The sequence below is a fragment of the Leptosomus discolor genome, chromosome 14 (assembly GCF_034619465.1).
Source record: "Leptosomus discolor isolate bLepDis1 chromosome 14, bLepDis1.hap2, whole genome shotgun sequence".
Classification (NCBI taxonomy): Eukaryota; Metazoa; Chordata; class Aves; order Leptosomiformes; family Leptosomidae; genus Leptosomus; species Leptosomus discolor.
In genome coordinates, this window is record NC_141404.1 from 17,271,733 (window position 1) to 17,295,751 (window position 24,019).

The window sequence follows — 24,019 nt, forward strand, 5'->3', positions numbered from 1 at the left end:
AGAAATTGTGTGAGATTACTGATTGCTCTCTATAACTCTGGGAAAATTCAATCTTCTTCCTGCCACAAACAAAATCCTTGTAAAACCTTGCCCATGGCTAACATTACGATGGAGGTTTCTCTTCTTGCCTGCATTCCAGTGCAGGCCTGTTCAGTCAACAGGACTGGGATTTGTCTTATTCCAGCAAACCCATCTCTGCCAGCCTTAGGCCCATTAGTGCAAATATTCTTGGTGTGCTTCCTGGCGCTGCCCGCTGCCTGTCAGCAGGCATTGCTCATCAGAGCACGGGCAGCAAACGGGTGACAGACACACCCTTTCTGGGTGTAGAATACAGCCATGGCCAGCTGCGGTCACAGAAAAGCTTCTTTATCATAGAGCCACCATTTAACCAACGCCAAAGCCCACACGTTTAGAAATGTGGCATTCGCAGCTCAGCAGGCCCCCTGGGCACCCCATGACCCCTCTGCAGTCCCCCAAGCCTGAGCTGACCCGTGCCTGTAACGCACAGCCATCCTGGAGCCGCCCTGCCGTGACCCCACCTGGCCCGCACCCGTGGCTTTGTGGCACCCATGGCTTTGTGTAACGCACCGATCGTTTCCCAGCAGGGGGTTCTCCAAACACAGCCCCTTGCAGGGTCTGGGAGGCTGCTGGCAGGGCCCTCAGCGCAGCCGCTTCCCCTCCTCGGGGCGCGGTGGCCTGTGTCCCAGGCCAGCTCTGTTCCAGGTATACATACCCCGGAGCTGGGATCAGAGTGCCGTGCAGCATGGAGCAGCAGGAAGCCTTGTGGGGATCTCCAGAGGTGCCTTTGAGCTCCAGCTCCTGCCCTCGGGGCCACTGCACAAGCTACAGCCATGCTTGAACATGACCCCTCTGGTTTGGACTCTGACCTGCTGACTTGGCTTGACCTCGCACCAAGTCTACTACATTACGAGGTGCTGAGCCCTTCCTTCCCAAACAGGCAATGTTTCCTCTGCGGTAGCAGATGTCAAAATATAGTTTGGACAGTGATTAGAAGGCTGGAACTCAATCTTCTGTGACTTGACTTGGATTAAACACAGCCCAGCCACTCTGAGCCTTGTAAACATGGCAGCTTCCAAGGAGCTAACAGTGGTGCATCTGCACCTCTTGCGAAATATAGACCTCAAAGCCTGGCAAAGGCAAGGCATAAAAACGTCAGTCACTTTTCAGGCTCAGCTTCAGCAAAGTGCAAATTTATGCACAGCCGCAGTGGAAATTCATTTCCCGGAGTTTTATGGTACCAGGATTTCGTGGTGTCTCCCATTACACTTCAGAGGCAATTTTAAAAGGTAGATCTTTAGACACTTGGATTTTTAATACAAAAAAAAAGGAAGTGGAATATGAAATGAAGAATACCTTTTGAGCTCTCCAGAAATGGAAAGAAACTGCTTTCCCCCATGCCTTTTGTCTCCTGCAAATAGACAATGACATGCATTAAATACAGGTCCAGATCCTCAAAAGTATTTTGCCAACTAATTGCCATTGATTTTCTTTATGGACCTACGGCTTGTTTCTCCGTGCTGTGCTTGCATTGCCCCTCTTCACAGCAAACTTTGCTGAAGTGTAGGAAAGAGTCTGACTGCTGCACCTAATTGCAAGGAGAATGAATCATTAGCACATTTCTAAACAGTTCAACTGGAACAGAAAACAGAATCAAGCTGTAAGGCTACCATCTTATTAATTAAAATGGCAAGGGTGAGAATTAGGCTGGCAAAAATCTCCCATATGAATTGTTTTGCAATGGAAAGTTAGCGATTGGGAAGCAAAGTCAAATTGGGCAATTTATGACAAAATTATTTTTGATTGTTTGTTGGTTATTTTTTTTCAATTTGTGACAAATAATTTCGTTTGTTCTTTTTTTATATAATAATTTGTAGGCACACCTGGAGACAGGGAGCAAAATTGCAGCTCCTCTTGGAGACCGTGAGGCAGGAGGGAGTCTGTGTCACTGTGGGACACAGTCACTTTCTTTGCTTTTAGTTAATTGCAACATAAAAAGCGGCTCCACTCCTCTTGCCATCCCAATTGCCTTTGTTTCAGTCTGCTTCCCAGAAATTGCCTCTCTGAGTAAATACCAGTAAAATGTCTGCCTCCCGCAGCGAGAGGCATCAGCTGCAGGCTCATCCAGCTCTGTACAGGTGCAGCAGTGTCTGAGATCTAGTTTAGAAAGAAAGAATTGGTTCCTTATTCAGTTGATATTTCTTGATCTTCTGCAATGGATCATTGTGGGGGCTCCCCACGTGGTATATGCAGAACAAGGAATTATGCCCACTTGGGCAGGCTAATAAACATTTCTCCGGCCTTTGGTAGGGATGGTGAACGCCATGAGGCGAGGAGACAGGTGCAGGGCGATGATTTGTCTGTCTACCACCACCCTCTTCTGGTTTCTGCACCTTCCCAGTGCCAAGAGGTGCAACAGTAACTCTGTGTTCTTATGCCTTTTAGGCTTTTTAGCATTTAAACAGCTGCCCTGCGTGCTATAATGACATCTCTTGCATTCCACCTGTTTGGTGCCTGCATGATCACAGAGGAAGCTCTGGATTTGCCCTGCTTGAATGAACACAGCAGAGCAAACCATGACCAGAAGCAGAGAGCACGCGGAAGTTGCTGCCTGGCACTGTCATCAGCCTCTGTCTGAAACATGAGCAATCCCTGTGAAGATGCTAGTTACGTTAGTGACTTGTATACTTGGTGTGAGCTCCGGCTTCCAGCAATGCTCCCTGGAGAGCCAGGCTTCTTCCCTCCCTGGTGCAGTGGGATGGGAATGACAGGCAGAGCTTCAAGGGGGAAAGACTTCTTTTTTCCACAACAACTACGATCTTTAGGAGCAGGTGAATGGTCATCTGCAAAGGAAAACACAGCTAGTGGATCTGGTTGATGCTGTTCAGTCACCCAAGACAGCTTGGGCTTTTCCAGCCCGTTCTCAGTTACAAGAGTAGCTCATGGTTCTGCTAGTGCGGTACTTCAGCAACTCAGCTGTGTGTGTTGGTACGCAGCTGATGGCTGGCATCACTCACAAACCTGACAAAACCTGGTGAGGGTGCTAGAGATGCTTGAGTCAAATGGAAGGAGTGATTAAATCTCCTTTCTGTAACAACTGGAGCAGTGGAGGCCACCACAGAAGGCACAGACAACTGTATGGAGGTCTAAGCAGAAGCCCCGAAGCTCCCTGGTCGTTTGAAAATTAACCTTGCAGAAGTGTGTTTTCACTGCACAGCCACACAGAGCTGGTGCTGGGGAAGGGGCAGAGTTGGGATCACAGTGAGGGAGAAGATGGGCATGGACTGTGCAGGGATCACGTGGGCTTGAGCCCTGCAGGAGACTTCTTTTGGATCAAGTACTCCCACTACAAGTAGATACGGGTTTCTAAGCAAGGGAACTGTCATCCTGCTTGTCTGTACAGGGCTCAGGAAACCAGGCTTTAGGTGCGTGTTCTGTAAATATGTCCCATCACACTGAAGAACATACCTGACTGAATGTACCTGACTGATCCTCACTGTCTCCCACTAGCAGAGCCAGCTATGCCAAGTCCCATCTATTAGGATGCCACGCAGGCCAAGATACCAGGTTTCACTTCCCCAGTCCCCACTGAGTAGGAAAGTAAAATTTTCACCTTGTTCAGAGATGACCATGGTGAAGATGAAGCAGTAATACTCATCCAGGCTACCTTCAGACCTTACTTAAATTACCTGACCGAGGTCTTGGTGGCCACTGGTCCTGATGGAGCTGGCAGCGAAGGGCAGGCGTCTCTGGTGCGTGAATCGGACACTGTGCGGGTGGTATCACCCTGCAGAGCTCTCCAAGAGAGGGACCCCAGTTGTTAGGCTCCAAATGCACTAATGTCTCGTCCCTTAAAGTCTTGAGTCTCACTGTCTCATCCCTTAAGGTCCAAGCCTTATTGTCTCGAGACTTAACAGCTCATTCCTTAATGTCCCGAGCCTTAGTGTCTCGTCTCGAGGCTTAATATGTCGTTCCTTAATGTGTCGTTCCTTAATGTCTCGAGCCTTAATATCTTGAGATTTAAAGTCTCAAGCCTTAATGTCTCGTTCCTTAGTGATTGGAGCCTTAATGTCTCATCCCTTAAAGTCTCTAGTCTCACTGTCTCATCTGTTAAAGTCCAAGCCTTACTGTCTCAGGCCTTAATAGCTCGTTCCTTAATGTCCCAAGCCTTAATGTCTCAAGCCTTAGTGTCTCCTCTCAAATCTTAGTGTCTCATCTCGAGCCTCCAACTCAACTTGAGTTTGGAGTGCGCTACGCCTAGGCGTGTGTGGTGTGTGGGAAATTCAAATTGTCCTCCTTGCTTTCTGGACACCTCTCACCCTTTCGGAGTGTAGGGCCAGGTGTGGCTAGAACGAAATGTCCTTCCCCTGTCACAGACCACACACAACCTGCACCCCTCTGTCTCTCAGGATCCTGTTCGTGACACCAGTTAAAAATGTCACAGTCCACTCAGTGGACTCATGATGGTTCGTTTGCTGTGATCTCGAAATGCAAAATTAAGGCGACCACGCCAAAGGGGTTTGCGTCAATCAAACAGTGAAACTCTATTGTTTGCCTGTAAAGTGTTGTGCAATAGGTAAAGAGGGTGAAAGGAAAGGGAAAAGTAAAGTGAAAAGAGGAAAGAGATCGATAGCTACCACCACGGGTCAAGGCAGCGTCCTGCTGGTCCTAACGATTGTCGTGATCCTTGGTGGGGAAAGCTTCCAAACTTCGGTTGCTGAGAAGCCATCGTTTATGCCAAGTAACACACCTTGCTCCTCCTCTGTATCTCCACCTCTTCTTGGCTCCATCGATGCTGATCAGTCTTTTGTGACGGTAGTTATGCAGTCCACCTTATCAGCTCGGGCTTGTCCCTGGAACGGGAGAACAGCACAGCACTCTTTGTATCATGCAGCTCTCCCTCCCGGCGTGTTTGTACTGCATTCCGGTCTGGGGATCCGCAACTGCGTCTGAGGCAGGCTCATGTCAAGATGTCAGCCTAACTTTTAGGGTGTCTTATTGTCCATATCCCTGATGACAAGGTTGAGACAAGGCTGTTTTCTGGACAGACTCTTACAGGGGGGCTCTCTCCGCTCAGCGCTTTGCACCCCATCAACTGAAGGCAGGTGAGAAAACTCTGCTGCTCCCGTGGCTGCATCTATGTGTCCTGGTGGTTGGTCCCTCTGCCAGCCAGCTGCAGGCTCAGCTGCATCTCTAGCAGACAGCACCCTTGTATGCAGCTTTTTTGAGGTCAGTAATTTTGTTTGGAGTGCTCTGGCGTGGCAAGATGGCTCAGAAGTACTTTTGGTATTGTTTATTCTTAGTTTCATTGTTTTCCTGCAATTCCAGACTTTACTGAAGAAAGTCTTTTGCTTTCCTCACCAGTTTTGCTGTACCCTGTGTAAGCTGCTCCCTTGAGAGGACGGATGGTGAGATTGTCTCACAGGGGTTAGGGTGCTTGGGGTGGGCTTTCCAGACGCCTGCTGGGCACACTGCTGCCTTCCAAGAGTGCTGGGGGACCCACAGGGTTCTGGAAAAGCCCAACGGCAGCCACGAGCACTCGGCGAGGCAGCAGAGGGCAGAGAGGGTTTGGGAAAGCCTGCCGGAAGCCCTGGGGCAATTGGGAAGGCCGCAGGGCCAAGGACATGCTTCAGGAAGGAGTGGTGGAAGCCTCATCGCACATGGTAAGGATTCAGGGAGCTCAATGTGCTTTGAGAAATCATGGCAGAATCCCAGGGCACTCGGTTAGGCAGCAGGTCCCCTGCTGGTCTTCGTGAAAGACCGCATAAAGCCCCAGGGTGCTCGCAGAGTTAGTAGGGAGTTTGGTGTGCTTTGGGAAAGCCCAGTGGAAGCCCTGGGGCACTTGAGAAGGCAGCGGGGTACCTGCTGTTCTTTTGAAAAGCCCACAGGAAACACTGGCACAGTCAGCAAGAGAGCAGGTCCCTGGGAGGGCTTTGGGAAAATCTGGATAAAGCCCCAGCACACTTGGGGAATTAGTAGGGAGCTTGGTGTGCTTTGGGAAATCCTGGTAGAAGCCTTAGTGCACTTGCGAGTGCAGCAAGCTTAAAGGCAGGGTTTCAGGAATGACCAGCGGATGCCCTGGCAATCTCAGCAAGTCAAAGGGGGCCCCGTCGGGCTTTGTGGAAGTCCTGGTGCACTTGGGAAGGCAGCAGTGCACCCAGCAGGCTTTGTAAAAGCTCGGCAGAAACCCTGCTGCTCTCAGTAAGGCAACAGATCTTCTGTCAGGCTTCGGGAAAGCCTGGATAAAGCCCCAGTGCACTCAGGGAGGCTGTAGGGAGCCCAGTGTGCTTTGGGAAATCTTGGGAGAAGATCTAGTGCAATTGGGAATGCAGCAAATGTGATGGTGGTCTTCAGGAATGAGCAGCGGAAGCCCTGGGGCTCTCGGCAAGTACATGGGGGCCCCGTCGGGCTTTGTGAATGTCCAGTGGAAGTCCTGGGGCTTTTGAGAAGAAAGCAGGGCACACAGTGGGATTTGGAAAAGCCTACAGAATCCCTGGCGCACTCAGTAAGGCAGCAGTTCCCCTGGCGGGCTTCAGGAATGCCCGGATAAAGACCCAGTGCACTCTGGGAGTTAGTAGGGAGTTTGGTGTTCTTTGGGAAAGACCAGAAGAAGCCTTAGTACAGTTGGGAATGCAGCAAGAGTGATGTCGGGTTTTCGGGAATGAGCAGCAGATGCCCTGGCATTCTTAGCAAGTCAACGGGGGCCCCGCTGGTTTTGTGAATGCCGCTGGCTGTCAGTTTTGCTTCTCCCCATCCCCAGTTTCTCCGTTGGCTGTCCGTGTCACTTCTCCCTGCCCCCGGTTTCGCCCCTGGCTGCTTCTCTCGTGCCTGTCGGGGCGGCTTCTCCCCTGCCTTCTCCCCTTGCCGGCGGGGCGGCTTCTCCCCCCCCGCCCCAGCTTTTCCGCAGGCCGTCGGGGCGGATTCTTTTACTGCATCCCTTCATCCGCAAGGCGACCGGGTGGGGCGTTCAACCCCCCGTTATGGCAGGGTAGGTAGAAAACCACAGACGCCCTTTCTTCGGTCACAGGGTGGCAGCAGAGAGCACGGTTAGGCCACCCAGGGGCTGCAGTGCCTAATTTCTGCCACAGGGCGGCAGCAGACCCCCTCACCCCCACCCCCCACCCCCACCCCCCCCCGCCCTCAGGGAGCGCGATCCGACGCTGAACCGGCCGCCGCGGTTCCCGCGCTGGAGGCTGCAGCCGTCACCGCTTGCGGCACCTGGGTGGCGAAAGACAGAGAAATGCCGTAGCGCTGGGGAGAAACGGCATTTGAGAATAAAACCCAACCGGTCTCGTCGAATCCTCAGTCACTTTTGCCACTTATGGACAGACAGTCCCGAGCCGCGAATCCCCACTCCGTTTGAATGGGATCTTTGGGTGAATGGCTCCTAGTGCCTCCTGGGTGCTAACGTGAAAAGTTGAAAGTTGCAGGGCCTCGTCATGGATCAGGGACCAATTCCACACCTTTCCCTTTCCAAGAAGTTCATATAGGAGTCAGGCTATTAGAGAAAAATCCAGGATGTGTTTTCTCCAAAAGACTAATAATCCCAAGGTGTGTTGAGATCCCTTTTTGTTCTCTGGGATCTTTGTTTGGTCTATTGCGGAAAGGGTCCCTTGAGGAACGCAATCTGACCCGTCTTTCCACCAAATACCGAAACATTTTACCTCACTTGCAGGAGATTGTACTTCCCTTTAGGTATCGGGAGACCTATCCCTTTTAAATGATCAATAATTCTGGTTTGCGTAGTGGGTCCCGAGGCTACGGTATGCCCTGCATTACATATAGTGTCCCCCTAACCCTCACCGCAAACGTTAATTCTAACCCTAAACCTAAAAGCTAAACTTACCCCAAGCCTAGGCCTATACCCAACACCTAAATCTAATCATAAGTCTAAACCCTATTCTCTAACCCTACAACCTTATCCCAGACTAAGGGTTGGTTGGCATATTGTTCGTTCAGCTTCTCGTAAAGCCACACTCACAAGAAACCAACCCTTTTCCCACCTAGAATATTGTTTTTCTGCATCTTTGAAACAGCAAGAATAAAACCCAATTGGTCTTATGGACCATCAGGTCCCTTTTGGCACATATGGTCCGACAGTCCCGAATCCGCAAATCCCCACTCAATTTGAAAGGAATCTGTGGGATGAGTGGTCGTAGTGCCTGATGTATTTTAACCTGAAAAATTAAAAGTTGCAGGGCCTCATGATATTCATCTGTGGTTTTGTGTAGACTTTGGAGAAAACAACCAACTTTGTATAGCTCTGTTCTCTTTCTTTTAAGAACCCCCCTTTCTACCAAGGGTCTTGTCGTCATCTGTCTTGCAAGGCTGGCATTGCAATCAATGGCTTCCAGGAACTTGTTAGAAAATTAAATGAAAATCCTATTGATTTAGTCTCCAGATCAAGTGTTTTCCTTTCTCTTTTCTTTCTTCTTTGTAAATCCACTGATGGATGTGGATAGGCATCAGGGTTTAACTGAGGTCTCGCCCTTGTTGTGTTGCATTTTACATTCCTGAGATCACTCAGGTTGCTGAGTGTTCTCAATATGTACTGACTTCAGCCAGAATAGAGGACGTTCAGTACTTGTGTGAGCAAACTTACTACCGCCTTGGATATTTATCTGAGTTGTCCCTGTGTTGTTCAGGATACCGAGGGGGACACCGAAACTGTTTTCTGGTTTTAATCTTAGTCTTGTGTGAGTGTTTACAGGGGCTCTGATGTTGCTGTGAATAGTGTTAAGTTACTGTTGAGCTAAAATCATGACAACAGACCCTGAGCTTCTGATGGCCACCGCTGTGTGCCACGGCTATTCGAGTCTGTAGTTGTTCATCTTTATGCAGCTCTCCACTCCTTCAACACCAGGCAGGTTTGTAGTAGCTTCTTACAAGTGCTAAGAGGTGAGGAAATCTGCTTCCTAAGCAGCAGCCTCTTTTGACTCCAAAGCTTTACTGCAGTGCACTAACTGATCTAACTTTTTTCCTTTGTGTTTAGTGCTGGCAGATGGTTAGAAACTTATTTTATTCTGTGAGTTTGTAAAGAAGATCTTGTTTCCTGTGTTAGCCAAAGGTGTAAGCCAACTCTGACGCTGTAGTTATTACAACAGGCTTCTCTAGCTTTTCCTTGGACTATCAGGCATTTAAAAACTGCAGAGGGATTTTTCCTTCTGCTTGTCACAAGTGGTGAGTGCGTGTTGTGCTCTTCTTCCTTCGCTTGTGAGAACTCCCAGCAGTATGGCTGGTTTCTGTTTATGTTCTTGTATGTCTGCTTCACAGTGAGCAGAGGGAGCCATATATTGTAGGCAAAAAAAAAAAAGGCGTAAATAGGAGTTTGTGCAATTACATGTTGACTTTGCATCTCAATAGTAGCAGCGCTGCAACAGACCGAGGATTGGTAACTAATACTTTTCTCCAACTGATTGGTTATAGGCTTTCATAGTCCAAATCAGATTGATGAGTGAGTCTTAATTGGTCTCCAAAGTGTTCATTTATGTCAAAACAACGAATAGTAACAACTGCTTCCTGTCTGTGCCACTTTCCTAGAACTGCTTGTAGTAATGATTTTTTTAATGCTGATTTAGATGCAGTTGTTCTACTCCTTGCAAACGGAGTGTGGCCTTTGCCCCCTCTCCAGGGCCTTGTATTTCAAGACAGGTAGTCAGTCACTTTGAGGGTAGATGGAGGGGCAATCAGAATGAAAGATTCGGCACTGTTTTCCCCGTGGGCCAAAAGCAATGTTTCAGCCAGTCAGGTACCCCAGTGATTCATTACTGCAGTACCAATAGTGATTCAAAATAGCCCACGGCATCCTGGATATGCAGCAGTGCTCTCTTTCGTCATCCAACTGTTTCATTGTCGTTTTCAATACATTCCACGAGGCTCCTTCCCGCTGGGCAGAACAAAGCCTCTGTGCTGGCTCCCTGATATTCCTGTGCTGGAGTATTTCCTCCTGTAACGAGGCAAACAGATCTTCCTAAGCGCAGTGCAGAAGAGGTAATGGGGAATACTTCAGGTGCTCCGTTACAGAAGGATGCACAACAAGGAGCCTGATTGAAAGTGAGATGACTTTTAATGTGCAAGAAAGCGATCTGAAGAGCCTGCAACCTGTCCTGTAGACCACTGCTGGCTGGCCATTGCTTTCCATCTCCCTTTTCATCCCCATCTGTTGTCTTAGGGTTCCTCCCAATGCCTTCAGGGTAGGGACCCTCTTGCAGTGTGCTGCATGGGCTCAGTGGGTGCTTTGCTGAGGCCTGGGCCGTGCTGGCATCTTCTGACTATTAACAGCAATAACTGTGGCAACAGTAATGATTAGGATGCTCTGAGCTTTGTTGTAGCCTGGGAATGATCCTTTAGAAACACTTGTGTTAGCAGCAGCAGTTATTTAGTGGTGAGGTTTATAAACAAGCTGCTTTCAAGGCCGGAGTAAATAATGTGATGGTTTAATGATGTCCGAAGGTAGCTCATGAACACCACCTCAGAGAAACTTAAAAATGACTGTCACTGCTCTGTGTTTTGCTCTAGTGCTGGAAACACAAACATAGGGACTGACAGATGGCCTTTCTCAGGTTGGCGGAGACCCAGCGCACCTCATAGGTGATGCTATTAACTTCCTGACAGCGAAACAGCTCAGAACGATGCTCCCGACTCTGATCTAGTGGTAGCTCTGTGGGAGACACAGCAAAATGCATATGGTGGGGAGGGGTGGATCCAGCTGTAGGTGACTCCTCCAGCTTTCCAGAGATTGCTTAGCCTGGTGAAGTGACTCACTTCTCCGTTGGTGAAGTGGCAACAGCCGACCTTTGCATGCTGTTTGAAAAACAAGAATGAGCCGACAGTGGTGAGGGAGTTGGGTGTGACATTAGCAGGAGCAAGAGAGTTCCTTATCGCAGATCGATACGGAGGTACAATAACACCCTTTTGAGTGAAGAGCTCTGCTCTCATTGCTTGCTTGTATTTCCAGTGAAAAAGCAGCAGGACCCCGTCTCTCTTCAGCTGTGTTCATCAAAGAGATGCGAGCAAGGCACAAGCTTCTGACAAACAGGGCAAATGAAATCAAACTTGCTTTCCATGCTACTGAAATATTCCAAATTTGACTGTCATGGACTCCTAAAAAGATTTAAAATCAAATTCAGCAAAGAGAGAGTGACAGGGATAGACAAAGAATATATCTCAGTGAAGATGAAATGCAGCAGGGTGCTGTTTTGTTTCTCTTCAGTCTAATCAATCTGGCTACCAGCTTCCTAATATTTAGAGCAGTAATCAATGAATGAAAGTACTAGCTGTTGAATACCAGGGAAGCATTCTTCATAAACCCCCAAATTTGTTTTGAAATCTTGTTCAAAGGTTTGCTCATCCATTCATTGAGCTATATTTTCAGGCTACATAAAATTAGTCTTTCTATTTAAGAACAACTTGTACTGCTCTGAAAACTAATGATTCCCTCTTGTACCAGGATGATCATGTAGTATTAGAAGAATTCAGAAAGACGTTTTAGCTCTTCTTTAAACTCCTCCTTTTTCTTTTTTCCTGCACAACAGGCCCCACTGGGGATGGCCCAATGCTAGATTTGTTACTTCAAGATAGTGAAATTTGTTATGATGTGCTAAGATACCTGTGTCCATAGTTGAGATGATGGATGCTGCAATAAAACACAGCGGTCTTTCTGCTGTGTGAAAGAGCACCGTGCAGGAGTGTGCAACCCAAAGCTTCTGCTCTACTGATGACTAAAAAGTCTAGCTTTTAATTTCAGGTTCAGGCATTGCTTCGTTTGGGTTGCAGAGCAAGAGCTGTGTCCTGCCATCTGTAGGAAATGTATCAAAAGCATGTAAGAATGAAAGAATTGACAGCCTGCAATAAGATCGTGTTGTGTATGATAGGGCAGATACATCCAGAGTCAGCAAACGTGCTTTCATGGCTTTTTTTCAGAAAGCGCCATCCCCAGTGGGAGCTATGGTCCGTCCCACAGCTCGCTGTGGGTGCAGTTATTTATGGAAAGGGGCAGATGTAAGCTTTGGCACCGCCTTTCTCCTTCCTAAGTGCCCTGAACAGGATGCATGTTGGGTGTCATTTTGGTACTTCAGTTGCCACCTCTCTTTATTTTCTTGTCTGCTTTGAGCAGGGATTTCCTTTCCATGGATCACCTTTCTCCTCTGCAAAATGAAGTAGGTGATTTGGTGAACAGTTGATGGTGCCCAGCTTTTCATGACTGGCTTTTTCTTACTCAGGCTGGCGGAGATCTAGCAGATTCTCATTGTTTAGGGGCTGAGGAAGGGGAAATAGGTTCTGCATCTCTTTACAACTGGGCTCTTGCACAGAGATCACTTCTGTAGCTGTGAGTCATGGTGTGCCATCCCCTCCCATATCACGTTGCTTTCTGCTGTAGCAAAGCCAGGGTGCAACAGCTGGAGTGCTTGTGCTTTGTCATCGTACATCCACGGTCTGAATTTTATGCCACATGCCAGTTGCAGCCTGTCTGAGGCTGACATCAAGCCAGAAGTGTTGCAACATCGTGCTCCCAGCACTGCAGCTTTATTTCTGTCCTGGTTACCATCCATGGCAGTTTTCCATGCTCTGACTCAACTGCCATCCTACAGAGAACACGGTAGCCCAGGCAGACCTCTGGCTTCTGAGGTGTCCTGAGGCTCGTGCGCATGTAGCAGTAGCCTGCAAGGGTGAGTAATGAAGCATATCCTTTTAACCAGCAGGTCTTTTTTCCCTGTGTGGTAGCAGAAATGTGAGGAACCTCTTCAACAGCCAATTTTAATTTCCCAGGAGAAATAACTCACAATATTGTCTAGTTTTGTAGTCTGACTTACAGCAGTAATGAAGGCAGAAATGACAAAAGTTTCCCAGAATAGTTATGTCTTTAAAGAATTTGTTTTAGCCACAGAATAGTAGAATAAAGCGTAACATTATTTCTTCTTGCTCTCCACCTTTGGAGTCAAACGGTCTGGCTCATAGCTTCACTGACAACACAGGGAAGCTGTCTGTCGATGTACCGCCAAAAGTTTCTGTCTGAATACACTGAATCCTGCAGAATGGTGATTTCCTATCAGGAGCTCAAGAGACTTAAGTCTGTTAACTTCTGGTGCAGGTTTTCTTGGGAGTGAGGATATGAGTGCAAGGCTCCAGTAATAATGTTGCATTAGTATTGTTCCAGAGAGCTATGCTGATGCACTGAAAAGGGTGGGTTTTATTGCTAGTCTGTAGGCTTGTCCCCTCTGGTGCCTCAGAGGAGTCTCATCTGACTGTGCCTTGGGATCCAGCAGTTCTTCAGATGTATGGAGACACGTCCCTTGTCAGGATCTTGGTGCACCACTGGGTGGTTTCTTGGCGCATGGCAAGACATCATCCCTGGCAAGGGGGTGTTTGTGCACTGCGACCTCATCGGTTTAGGTTGTAAAAGAAGAAACGACATCAGCCTAAAGCTCTAGGCTCCCTCCTGTACTGGTTAATTATACAGCGTACAGAGAGATCCCAGCAACATAGCAGCAATCCCTGCGGTCTTGGTGGTATTGAGCAAGTCATCCCGCCAGGGGCTCAGGCACCGTAAATAGCACCTGCAGGGACTCGTTTCCACTCCCTTGCAGTTTAGAGATGTACATTTGCAGTGTTCTCCCAGGTTCTTGCTGAAGCTGTCTTTTTTTTTGGTGCAGTGGAAGTTAACCATTTTGATGTTCAGTTTGGGTTATCTTGGGCCAGGTTCAAATTCTAGTGTTAGACAAATGCCATGCAGGCACTGACCCAGCTCTGGTTCCCCTTCTGACAGCAACGGTGATGCAGGAATGGGAGGAGGCCGGGACAACTAGGGCTTTCTGTGTCATGAGCAATGTCTCATATCCCATATGGAGACCAGCAGGCAGCTGGAGCAGATTGCAAAGCCCTGATACTACTCTCCTGCCTTTTGTGCCCGCTTGCCCATAAGCAGAGGGCAGAACGAGTCCTGGCTGGGGAAGCCAGCTTGCTGACAGGGCCTTGCCTTTTTTTGCGAGCAGGTTTCCAAATGTCTTCTGCAAAGATGAAGGTAGGCGTGGTTTTCTTTCCAGGAGCTGATCTGAGATGTCCTGCTGGGCACAAGCCTTGACACCAGCAGGCAGAGTATCGCTGCTGGCTCTGCCAGGGTCCAGCTACCTGGCGCCTATTAGATGCGTAGGGACCGTTGGGGACAGGCATTTAATGGGGACAGGTCCCAGGGTGGAGAAGGAAAGGATACTGAGAGGCAGACTTGGTTCCACAGGGCGGTTTTGTGGCAAGAGGAATTGTCCCTTGAGAACAGGATAAGTGTGGGCATTGTTGTGCCAAATCCCAAACCAGCTCAATCCAAAGCTGCAAAGACTGGAAGGGATTGCTCTGTGGGGCAGCTCTTGGTGTCAAGCTCAGTATCTGCAGGGAGCCCAGGCCACGTACAGAGGCTGCTTTCTGGACTATGAGATAGCACATCGCCATGCATTCCTGGGGCTAGTACACAGCTGGTGTGGTGTGAGGACTATCAGAGGTTTTTGGGTTACTCCCAGGAGGAGGGGTATCCTTATCACCTGCCTTTGACACAAAACTCAGGTGTCCCGGGTTGCTGGAGAATCTGGGATGTTCAGCTTCTGCATCCAAGGGGAACGTAGGCTTTGTAGCCTGAGGCTCCCTGTAGATGATCCAAGTTAGATATATAAACTTTCTGTAAGCATGAATACTCCCACATCTGTCCTGAACACTTGGGCATTCAGGCCTTGGTGATTCAGCATGTATGTTGGGACCTCCTTGGAGAAACTGGGGCTACTGGTGCTGCCCTGCCACTGAGGAGCTCCTGAAAGGTTGTGGCTGCCCTGAGAGGAGCACTGGAAGTACCACAGAAGCCTGGATGGACTTGTGGTGGGTGAAAGCCTTTCTGTGCCTCCATTTCTGTATGCTGTAAACCGGGGAAGTAGAATTTACTGAACCACTTTGTCTCCCTGTGCACACTCACCACTGCAGTTGGAACTGTTGCTGTGCAAGTCTCATTAGGGACTCAGGCATGCAGAGTATCAGTCTGTCTGGCTGCCAAAGCTTACTGGGAGAACAGGTAAGTTTGCCATCCTAGTCCTGTTCACTCGAAGATCAGTTGGCGGTGACCAGAGCAGGACAGGTGATGTGGGTGCAGCTTGTAGGAAGACAGAGCTGTCACAAGCATCAAGCACAGGCTGTTTCTGATCTCCCGCTCTTGCCCCTGCCTTCTGGCTCTGCACTACCTTCCTAGGTCCTCTGCCCTTTCAACTCCATCCCTATCCCTGCCCCTGTGATGTATTGTTGTTACCCCTCTGTTTTTGAGCACAGTAAGATCCCAGCATCGGTTATATTTCTGTCACAGATGTGCTGGCCTTGGAGTTCATCAAATCCCAAAGTCAGCTAAACCCGCTCAGCTAGAAAAGTATGCTGTTGTTAGCAGATACATATTCATCAGTCCAATGGTTCTTTTTAATTTTCTTCCTTTCCTGCTTAACTTCATTTTTGCTTATGAATTGTATTACACTTGCTTCCATTAATGGGAGATGTATTGCCTCTGTCAGCCTCTGAGTAACAACCAAAATGCCCCAAGGTGTCCCCAGGGCCAATATATCTGATTGCGGCACATAAAATAGACCAGTGTGTACCATCAGCTTGTGATCCAGCAGAAGCCAGCAACAAAACAGTACTTTGTCAGATAGTTGACCTGAAAGACTGGTACTGCTGTGTTAGGCTCAAAGAAGTTTTTCTGGCCTCAGTGGAAGGAAGGATGTTCTCAGAATTTCCCAGGAACAATTTGGCTCTGAGAGCTCATTCTTGTTCATATGAACTCTGCTTTAGAGAAGCCAGTGTTGTGCTAAATGATGGCAGGGTATAAAATCTGACACTGCTTTTTCAGTTAGAACCTGAAGTCTTGCAAGAAATAACACAGTCCCAGCAAATCAGGTACTCAGTTTATGGTAGGTGTCATCTGTCTGACAGCTAGCACAAAATCTAAGCTGCATGCCTCTGGTAATCTGGCTGTGCACAGCCCTCATAAGCCTGATGGCAGAACTACAGTCAAATCCCAGCATCAGTTTTCACCCTCAGCTTTGTTGGTCCTGTCCTGTGTCATTCAAATCCCTTCTCCCCAGTTTGCTGTCTACAGAGCAAATACAGACTTTCCCTTGGAGGGATCTGGGTGGCTGTTCTGAAATTTGGCTTATTTCACTCCCACTTGTTGCTGAACTTCCCTCCGTTTTACTGCACCCCTGTGTTCTGGTTTTAAGGCTGAGGATGTGCTCTCCATGGTGCACCTTAGGCCAAAGCTCCGGAGACACAGTGACCTACTTCTTCCGAGTGAACACAGTCACTTGAAAATCAGCCTCACGCACCCGAGCCCGGGTGCCCAGCGATCACCCGCGGGCGCACCGGAGACCAGCGCGGCCGCGGGGAGGCCAAGCACGGGGCACGCCGTGGGGTGACGGCCTTCCCTGGCAGGGCCAGGCCCTGCGGAGGCGACACCCCAGGCGGGGCAGCCCTGAGGGGCAGTGGGGACCGCCGAGATGGCGAGGGCGGCGGCGGGGCCGAGGCGGCGGCGGGCGGGCCCGCGAGGAGGAGGCGGAGGCGGGCGGAAGAGGCGGCGGGCGATGGCCGGGGCGCTGCTGCGCGGCGGAGTGCGCCGCTTCCCCTGGCTGTGCAACGTGCTGCTCTACGGCGGGCTCTTCGCGGCGGGCGACGCGGCCCAGCAGCTGTGGCGGCGGCGGCGGCGGGGGCAGCCGCCCGACTGGGCGCAGACGCGGCGCGTAGCGCTGGTGGCCCTCGCCTTCCACGGCAACTTCAGCTACGTCTGGCTGCGGGCCCTGGAGCGGGCGCTGCCCGGCCGCCGCCCGGCCGCCGTCCTCGGCAAGGTGCTCTGCGACCAGCTCCTCGGCGCCCCCGTCGCCGTCCTCGCCTTCTACACGGGTGAGTGCCGCCGCCCAGGCACCGCCATCTCGGGGCGGCGGGGGCGGGCGTGCCGGGCCGCGGGCGGCCGGGGGCGTCGGTCCGAGAGCCTCGGCGCACGCACTCTGGGTGAAGTCTCGGGGAGCGCGCACCGAAGGCGGGACTTTCCCCCCAAATAAGACGGGGTGGTTGGGTTCCCCCCTGCCCGCCCGGCCTGCCGGTCGGCTCCCGCAGCCCCAGAAACGCCGGTGCGGGGGGCCGTGGTGCTCAGGCAGCGGGCGAGCTGCGGGTCCCCGCCGAGGCGCTGCCGGCGCGGGGCCTCGGCAAACGCCGCAGCCGCTCGCAGAGCTGGGCTCGGAGCTGGGGGGGCGGTTGGGGACCTGCAAGCGGCAGTAGCTCTCCCCGAGTGTGGCTGTAGGGCAGCCCCGCGCTCCGCCGCGGGCGCGGTGCCGCCCGTGGCACTTCAGAGCTGTAGATGAGGGGCTGCTGTGCCGAGGGGGAGGAGGAGTCCTACCTTGGGCTTGGTTGGGCGCGGAGCTTCTAATTAGTTGCGAAGAATTCAAAGCACCTTACAAGGATTGTACCATCCACGTCTGCTTGAATTGCTGTGCTCAGTTCTCAACATCAGCTGTCTCGTTTCCAAAACACCATTAACTGCAAATGTCAGGAAGTACCGTAGTTCAGCAAATAAACTGTGCCGTTTTCTGCTGTGACAGTATGTAGAAATACAGCGTACTGCTAATGTATAATCTCAAAAGCTGACGAGTAAGAAGAGACTTTAGAGAACACTAGTATTTTTCGAAAATAAACATGAGGGGATAAAAATAATAGGTGAGACTGGTGTAAAACAAGGCGCTCATTTAATTTAAACTTCATGTGGAAGACGAGCAGGACAGGTACTCTTTTTGCCTGGGAAATCTGCATGTTATGGCCGTGACAGGGAAATCATTCCGTTTGTGACTGGAAAGAAATGAAGCAAAGGAAGGGGTCAAACACCAGGTACTTACTCACAAAATCCTGGCAGCCTGTGTCAGAATATAAGCAGAGAATTGCCCAAGGACCAGAAGGATTTGAAGGACCACAAAAGGAATGGTAAAAATCCCTAAATTGGGTGGCAGTATGATGTCATGCAAAATAATGTATCCGTTGAGAAATACCGATAACCTAGAGGCATGCAAATAACTAGAAAGATACAGGAGTTGGACTAAGCAACTTCGGGCCTCTGCTTATGTGCGAATGCATAGCTCTTGATTTTAGATCGCTTTGTTAAAAGCACGTTGTCCAATACATTGGCTTAATATAGGTCACGTCTTCCATTTTGGGTCATCTTTGAAGAGCTGCTACATGTCTTAGGAAGTTGTCATCTTAATTTGACGCCTGAAGATTCTCATCACATGAAATACCATTTAAAGGGTTTATTATTTTTGAACCCTTTAAATGTTATATTTCATGGGATGGGAATTCATTCAGTTAGTTTATTTCCAGTATGCATGTGTCTAATATGTAATTTTGGAATGCTGTTTGTGGAGGGTTAAACAAGTAGGTTTTGAAACTGTTCTGCTTGTCAGTTCTAGATTTTGGGTTTGCTGTGGATATTTGTGAAGGTAAAAAAATCGCATGTTGATTATGGCAGAAAGTTTTAATAAAACAAACTAGATGCCCTTTTCCACTGACCTCTGAACTCCTTCGAGGATCTGAGCCACTTTTGGCAGTTCAACAATGTGCAGAATGCCTTATTCTCCATCTCATGGGTGTAAAAGGTTCTTTTACCGTATCTGTTCCACTGCCATACCACTGGTGAATTCTGTGCTGTGGAACGATGTGATATACCACCTATACAATCTATTCCAGTTGCTCTGCGGTGTCAGTGGTGAGAGCCAAGTCAATAGATGAGGAGGTGTGATGTGGCACTGTTAGGTAGCCGGAAGGTATTTTTTCTTTCTAATGATGTCAGCTGTCATTTCAAAGCTATTGTAATGTATTTTGAGAAGAGTTTGGGATGTCATTGAAAAAAGTGAACGTTTCATTTTTGCGTGTTTTCTAATTGTTGTAAATATTTTGCTACTAGGTATGAGCATCCTTCAGAGGAAAGAGGACATCTTTTTGGACTGTAAAAAGAAATTTTGGAATACGTATAAGGTGAGGCAAGCAATTTGCTTATCTCCCAGATAAACAAAAAGGTAGTATTAGTGGATAAGATATTTGAAATATTCCGTTTTCCAACAGCCTTTCTCTCCCTCCATTCTTTGTTTATGCGTAGGAAGCTTTAAGTACCAGCAGTCATGTGAAGTCAGGGTAGTCTGGAGCAGGCTGATGGGTGAAATGATGCCATTCTTAAAATGTACAGTGTTCATATACATAACACTTGCGCCCAGCTCTGTTTGAATGACAGCCCTACAATACAACACTGATTAAGATTGTACTACCTTTTGTCTTAAGAAGTACCCACACACCAGTGTTTAGTTAGTAATGCTGTTGACAACACTTACATGTTAAATGTAAGAAGTACCCACACACCTGTTAAATCATTAGTTATAGAGACATCTTTTTTGGGAACCTTTTTCAGCCTGTACTTTTCAGTGACAGTCTTCTCACTTTCAGAATCACATTCCCTTGTTCTAAGACGACTTTGGTATAAATAGCCGGGTTTGGCTAGCATTTCTGCATACACGGGAGAAAAATTATCTGTGCTACGTCAGAGCTCAGCAAATGAAGGATTTTAAAGATTTCTCAGGTGCAAGAAGAATGATAGATTAGCAGAAAAAATATAATAGAAGGAGCAACTGTGATGCAATGTGAATTTCTCTTCGCGCTGTGGAACTATATGGGTAGGATAGAAAAGAATTATTTTTATTTCTATTGAGGATGATTCTAAAAACAGTGCTTATTATATCCTATCAAAACATAAGGTTTCTGTTGACCTTATGTTCTCTGAGTAAATCATCCATTGATTTTTGCAAAAAAGCCTTGCATGTATGAGTAACTAGAAGGAGCATTGCAAGTGTGAAATAAATACTGTGTAGTGGTATTTTTCATTCATGGCTGAAACAAATGTTCACATATTTAAACATTTGTTCACCCATCTGGTAAATGTGCTTATGTGTCTGGTGTCAGGTGACTATGAAGACTTAACTGTGCTTAGAGTTTTGTATTTAAAATTAGTTAGAATAATGTGTTTGAGAAATTCCTAGCATAGAGGCTCATGAAGGTGATTAGAAGTTTAATATTGCAACCTCTAAGTTAAGCAGCTTAATTTACAATGGAACAGCTTTTATTAACGTGACTCAAATATGTTTCAGTCTTCGCCAGATGTGGTAAGAAAGAAACAATCTTTGTGGTTGAAGTCCACAAGAATAACAAATGATTCATTTTCATTTCAGACGGGACTGATGTACTGGCCTTTTGTGCAGGTGAGTTTTTAGGGAAACTCAGTGAGCCTTTCTTTCTCAAAAACCTGATCCGATGCATTCATAGGATATCTAACCTGGTGAGAAGTCAGTGGAGTTGGATGTGTAGATGTTAGACCTCACAATGCCTGGAGCACTAACTGAGCTCTCTCTCCCTCCAACACAGCTGTCAAACTTCGTTTTGGTCCCTGTTTACCTGCGAACCGCTTACACTGGGCTCTGTGGTTTTGTCTGGGCTGCCTTCATTTGCTTTTCCCAACAGAGTGGAGATGGCACAGCAAAGTCAGCATTTATGTGGCTCCAAAGAGAGAAAAACAATGCAGATGAAGAATCATCAGAGAAATAAGAACTTCAGTTCTGAACACATTCTAAATTGTTAAACTGAGTTTATGAATGTCAGTAACCCGCACTGCAGCCTCATTGCTGTGTTTCAAATAGAACAGTCATCTCAACATTTGTTGGTCAGTATAAGCAGTGGAACGGTTTGTCTTTGTGCCTGTTTATTTTTCATAAAAGAGGTCAATTGTATATTGGCATTTAATTATTTTCATGCTGCCAGCTGCACATCGTGTCAGATGGCCTCACTGGGGAGAAATATTAACTGTAATTTAATTTTCAAGGAACTTGTAATTGCTAGAAAAAGGGGAATAGAACATTAAATCATCAGTTGTTGGACTTGACAATTGTTGTCAGTGCAAGATTGCTTTTACAGAACCAAAGTTTAATGGATTTCTTCTCTAAAAAGTGGCACTGAATCTGTTTTATTCAGAGAAAAAAAAAAGTGCTGTGTTCTGTAGGGGCAAACTTGCTTTATTCTACATGAAAATCTATATAGCAAACAAATTATTTCACAGAATGTACAAACCTGAAATATATTTGTACATCTTTCATCTTAACTGGGAGAATAAAGGTAACAAACTTCGATCAGAAGTTTGGGGTGGATGCTGCGTATTGACACTTGGGGGAAGCATCAGTCTTAAGCAGCTCCTGCATGATGGAACCTAACTGAGCACTGCGGTGAGCTTTTGATATGTGCGTCCATGACTTCTTCCTTTGCCCCTCAAGAGCTGAAGTATTGAAGGGTACACGGGAGTCTTGACACCTTGACTCTTTTCTACTGTTTCATTATGTTGAAGATATAATTACGATTTTGAAGAAAAAAAGCATGGAAAAGAGGGTAATATGAATGCCAGAATCCATCTCAAAACAATCTGACTATATATAAGAAACTTCCATTTCTTCTTCAAATGACTTTTAAACATTCCTATTCATGAAAGACACTGGGTAACTACACATAGGAGACTAGAAGAAGGTGAAAATTAATTCTAGATCTGCTTTGTCGACTGAGGATCAGGTCTGGATGCAGGTGCTCGTTGGTATTTTTTAAATGTGCATATGTATCTTGGAACAGAAACTGTGCAAATGTCTGTGGTTGCAGTGAGTTGAAATCAGGCCAGTAAAGGAGCCCTTGGTTTATTAGAATGGGATTTTATAGCTTGAAGTTACTAAACTGTAAGCTTGAAACAATGTCTGATTTAACCCATCTTGATGATTTTAAAGGGAAGACTCAACCCTCTTTGTTATAATAATAATAAATCACTTTGAGGAATGTCTGAATTCCTCAGTCTTGTCTAAATAGTAAACCACAGCCTGCTTGGGCTGTAAATATACATTCCTTTGGTCAGCAGCTCTACTACTTAATATATTGCTTACATTATTTGTCGCTGCGGGAGCCCAATGCTGCTTAGCTCAGACAGGGAAATGGATCATGCAAGCACTGCCCAGTCTGTTCCAGGTGAAATGAACTTGTTTAGCTTAACCCAATGGTCAAGAGCCATGCAAGTACCTGTATGGCTTTGGCTGCAGGACTACAGCAGATGCAAGGAGGGTAGATGGCAGGGGGATGCTTCTACAGTCTGTTTTGCTGGCAGACAGGTGGAGGAGGTAGCTTCCCTCAGGATAGACAAGTCACTGCAATTCCATCTTCTGCACAGGCAGACCTGGAAGAGGACACCTGCCTGTGATCTTAAGGTGGACTTAATTTTAATTGACTTTTGACATCTGTAGTATGGACATCTGCAACTTGGCTAGTCAGTGTAAGCTCTGTTTATCGTTAGTGAGGGAAAATAGGCAGTTTTAAACAACTGGTTTGGGGTATGGTGAATTGTGCACTGTAAGTGTGTATTTCTTTCCGTCAATAACAGAGAGTCTCGGGTGACTGGCTGCTGTGTAGGTAGCTTCATTGTAGGTGCTCATATTTGGTGAATTGAATTCCCCTGCTTGGTGTCTATCTTACATGTCCCTATGGGAGCAATTTAGTGTGTATTGCTGTGTGAATCCCACCGAGTGACCTGGGCAGTCCTGATGCTGGGCATCAGGGAGTAGAACTCCGCAGAGGAGCTAACTGGATTTTATCTGTCTATTTAAAAAATTAAAGATGAGTGAATAGGTGTTTCAGACAGCTATAGCTGTTAAATTGTTATTGTGTATATATAGAAGCAACTTCAGTAGTGTTTTTTTCTGTTGATATTTTTAGGATCAGAATAGCGTCTTAAAGTCCGTTCTGTTCAGTGAGACTTAAAAGTTTCAGATAATGTGTGCTAATTAAGTATTTGACACTTTTTTTACAGATGCTATTTATTTTTATTTCTGCTTGTGCCTTAAGTGTTTAATGATAAATAGAAATCATTTGGAGAAGGGAACTGGAAAATAATGACATTACAAGGAGAGTGAAATAGCGAAATGGTGTTGGTTTGCTGTAAGCAGTATGTGATGTTCTGCAGCTTAGTGCAAAAAGTATTTCTGCATGGGTGTAGTTGGTAAAACTTAATTCCCAGGTGAATCAAGAATTTAAAAATATTCTCTTGATCTGTATAATGCTGATGCTTTTCTTCAGCAGGAGTATTTAATGAATGGAAGATCCATCTTTTATTTCAAATGGCTTAAAAGCTTATACAAGCTGTGCTTTATTGCTGTATGCTTTTGTGCTGCTAGCTTTTTGCCTGGGAATTTGAGCTAAATCCTGCTTTGCCTCCTTGTTTCTCTGACTGTGGGCTTCAGAGTTTCCCTCAATGTTTCTATTGCTTGAAGTACAGTTCTTTCATGTAATGGAAGGCTGTAGCTCTTACATTTCAGTAAACTTTAGTTTCTGCATAATCCTTTCACTTCCTCTGTTTCTCATGTTAAGGGACTTGACAGTTAAGTAAGCCAAGTCCCTTTTCATATTAAAAAATCTTTTTTTTTTTCTTAAACTACCAGCACTGATTGGTCTTATGAACATTTCAGACCCATATAGTACAGAACAATGACGTTGCGTTGGGACAAATTCTCAGTGTTCACAGTTTAATGTATCTTCTAAAGATTTTCTGCCTCTGTCAATTTACTCTGAGGACCTAAACCCTTAGTTGTTAAAGACTATTATTTCTTGACAATTTTTTGGCTTAGAAGATTAATTTCACAGAATAACAGAATGGGTGAGGTTGCAAAGGACCTCTGGATGTCCAGCCCAGGTCATCTAGTTCAACCCTATTTGACACATATATAAACTTTTGTTTGCTTCTTCTAGTAACTCAGAAATTTCTTATTAAAAAAAAAAAAGACAAAAAAAGGTGGGTGAGACTTGTCCTTATGTCTCTCTACCACCCTTTCAAAAACAGTCGTAAAGGCTTTATGACTATTTCAAGGAATTGCACTGATCTTGC

The 24,019-nt window shown here is 47.1% G+C and overlaps 1 protein-coding gene across 1 annotated transcript; it reads left to right on the forward strand.

Moving 5' to 3' along the window:
* The first annotated feature begins 16,616 nt into the window (after positions 1 to 16,616).
* On the forward strand, positions 16,617 to 20,664 carry MPV17L (MPV17 mitochondrial inner membrane protein like). Its single transcript, XM_086473124.1, has 4 exons — positions 16,617 to 16,932; positions 18,980 to 19,050; positions 20,292 to 20,321; positions 20,485 to 20,664. Exons 1-4 carry the CDS (start codon positions 16,617 to 16,619, stop codon positions 20,662 to 20,664), a joined length of 597 nt encoding a protein of 198 aa, XP_086329250.1.
* The last annotated feature ends 3,355 nt before the right edge of the window (positions 20,665 to 24,019 follow it).

Excerpts from the sequence above, each read along its gene's own strand:
- MPV17L (XM_086473124.1), top strand. The coding sequence starts at position 16,617 with ATGGCCGGGGCGCTGCTGCGCGGCGGAGTGCGCCGCTTCCCCTGGCTG. Across the intron at positions 16,933-18,979 it reads CGTCCTCGCCTTCTACACGG|GTATGAGCATCCTTCAGAGG; the intron begins GTGAGTGCCGCC and ends TTTTGCTACTAG. Across the intron at positions 19,051-20,291 it reads AATTTTGGAATACGTATAAG|ACGGGACTGATGTACTGGCC; the intron begins GTGAGGCAAGCA and ends TTTTCATTTCAG.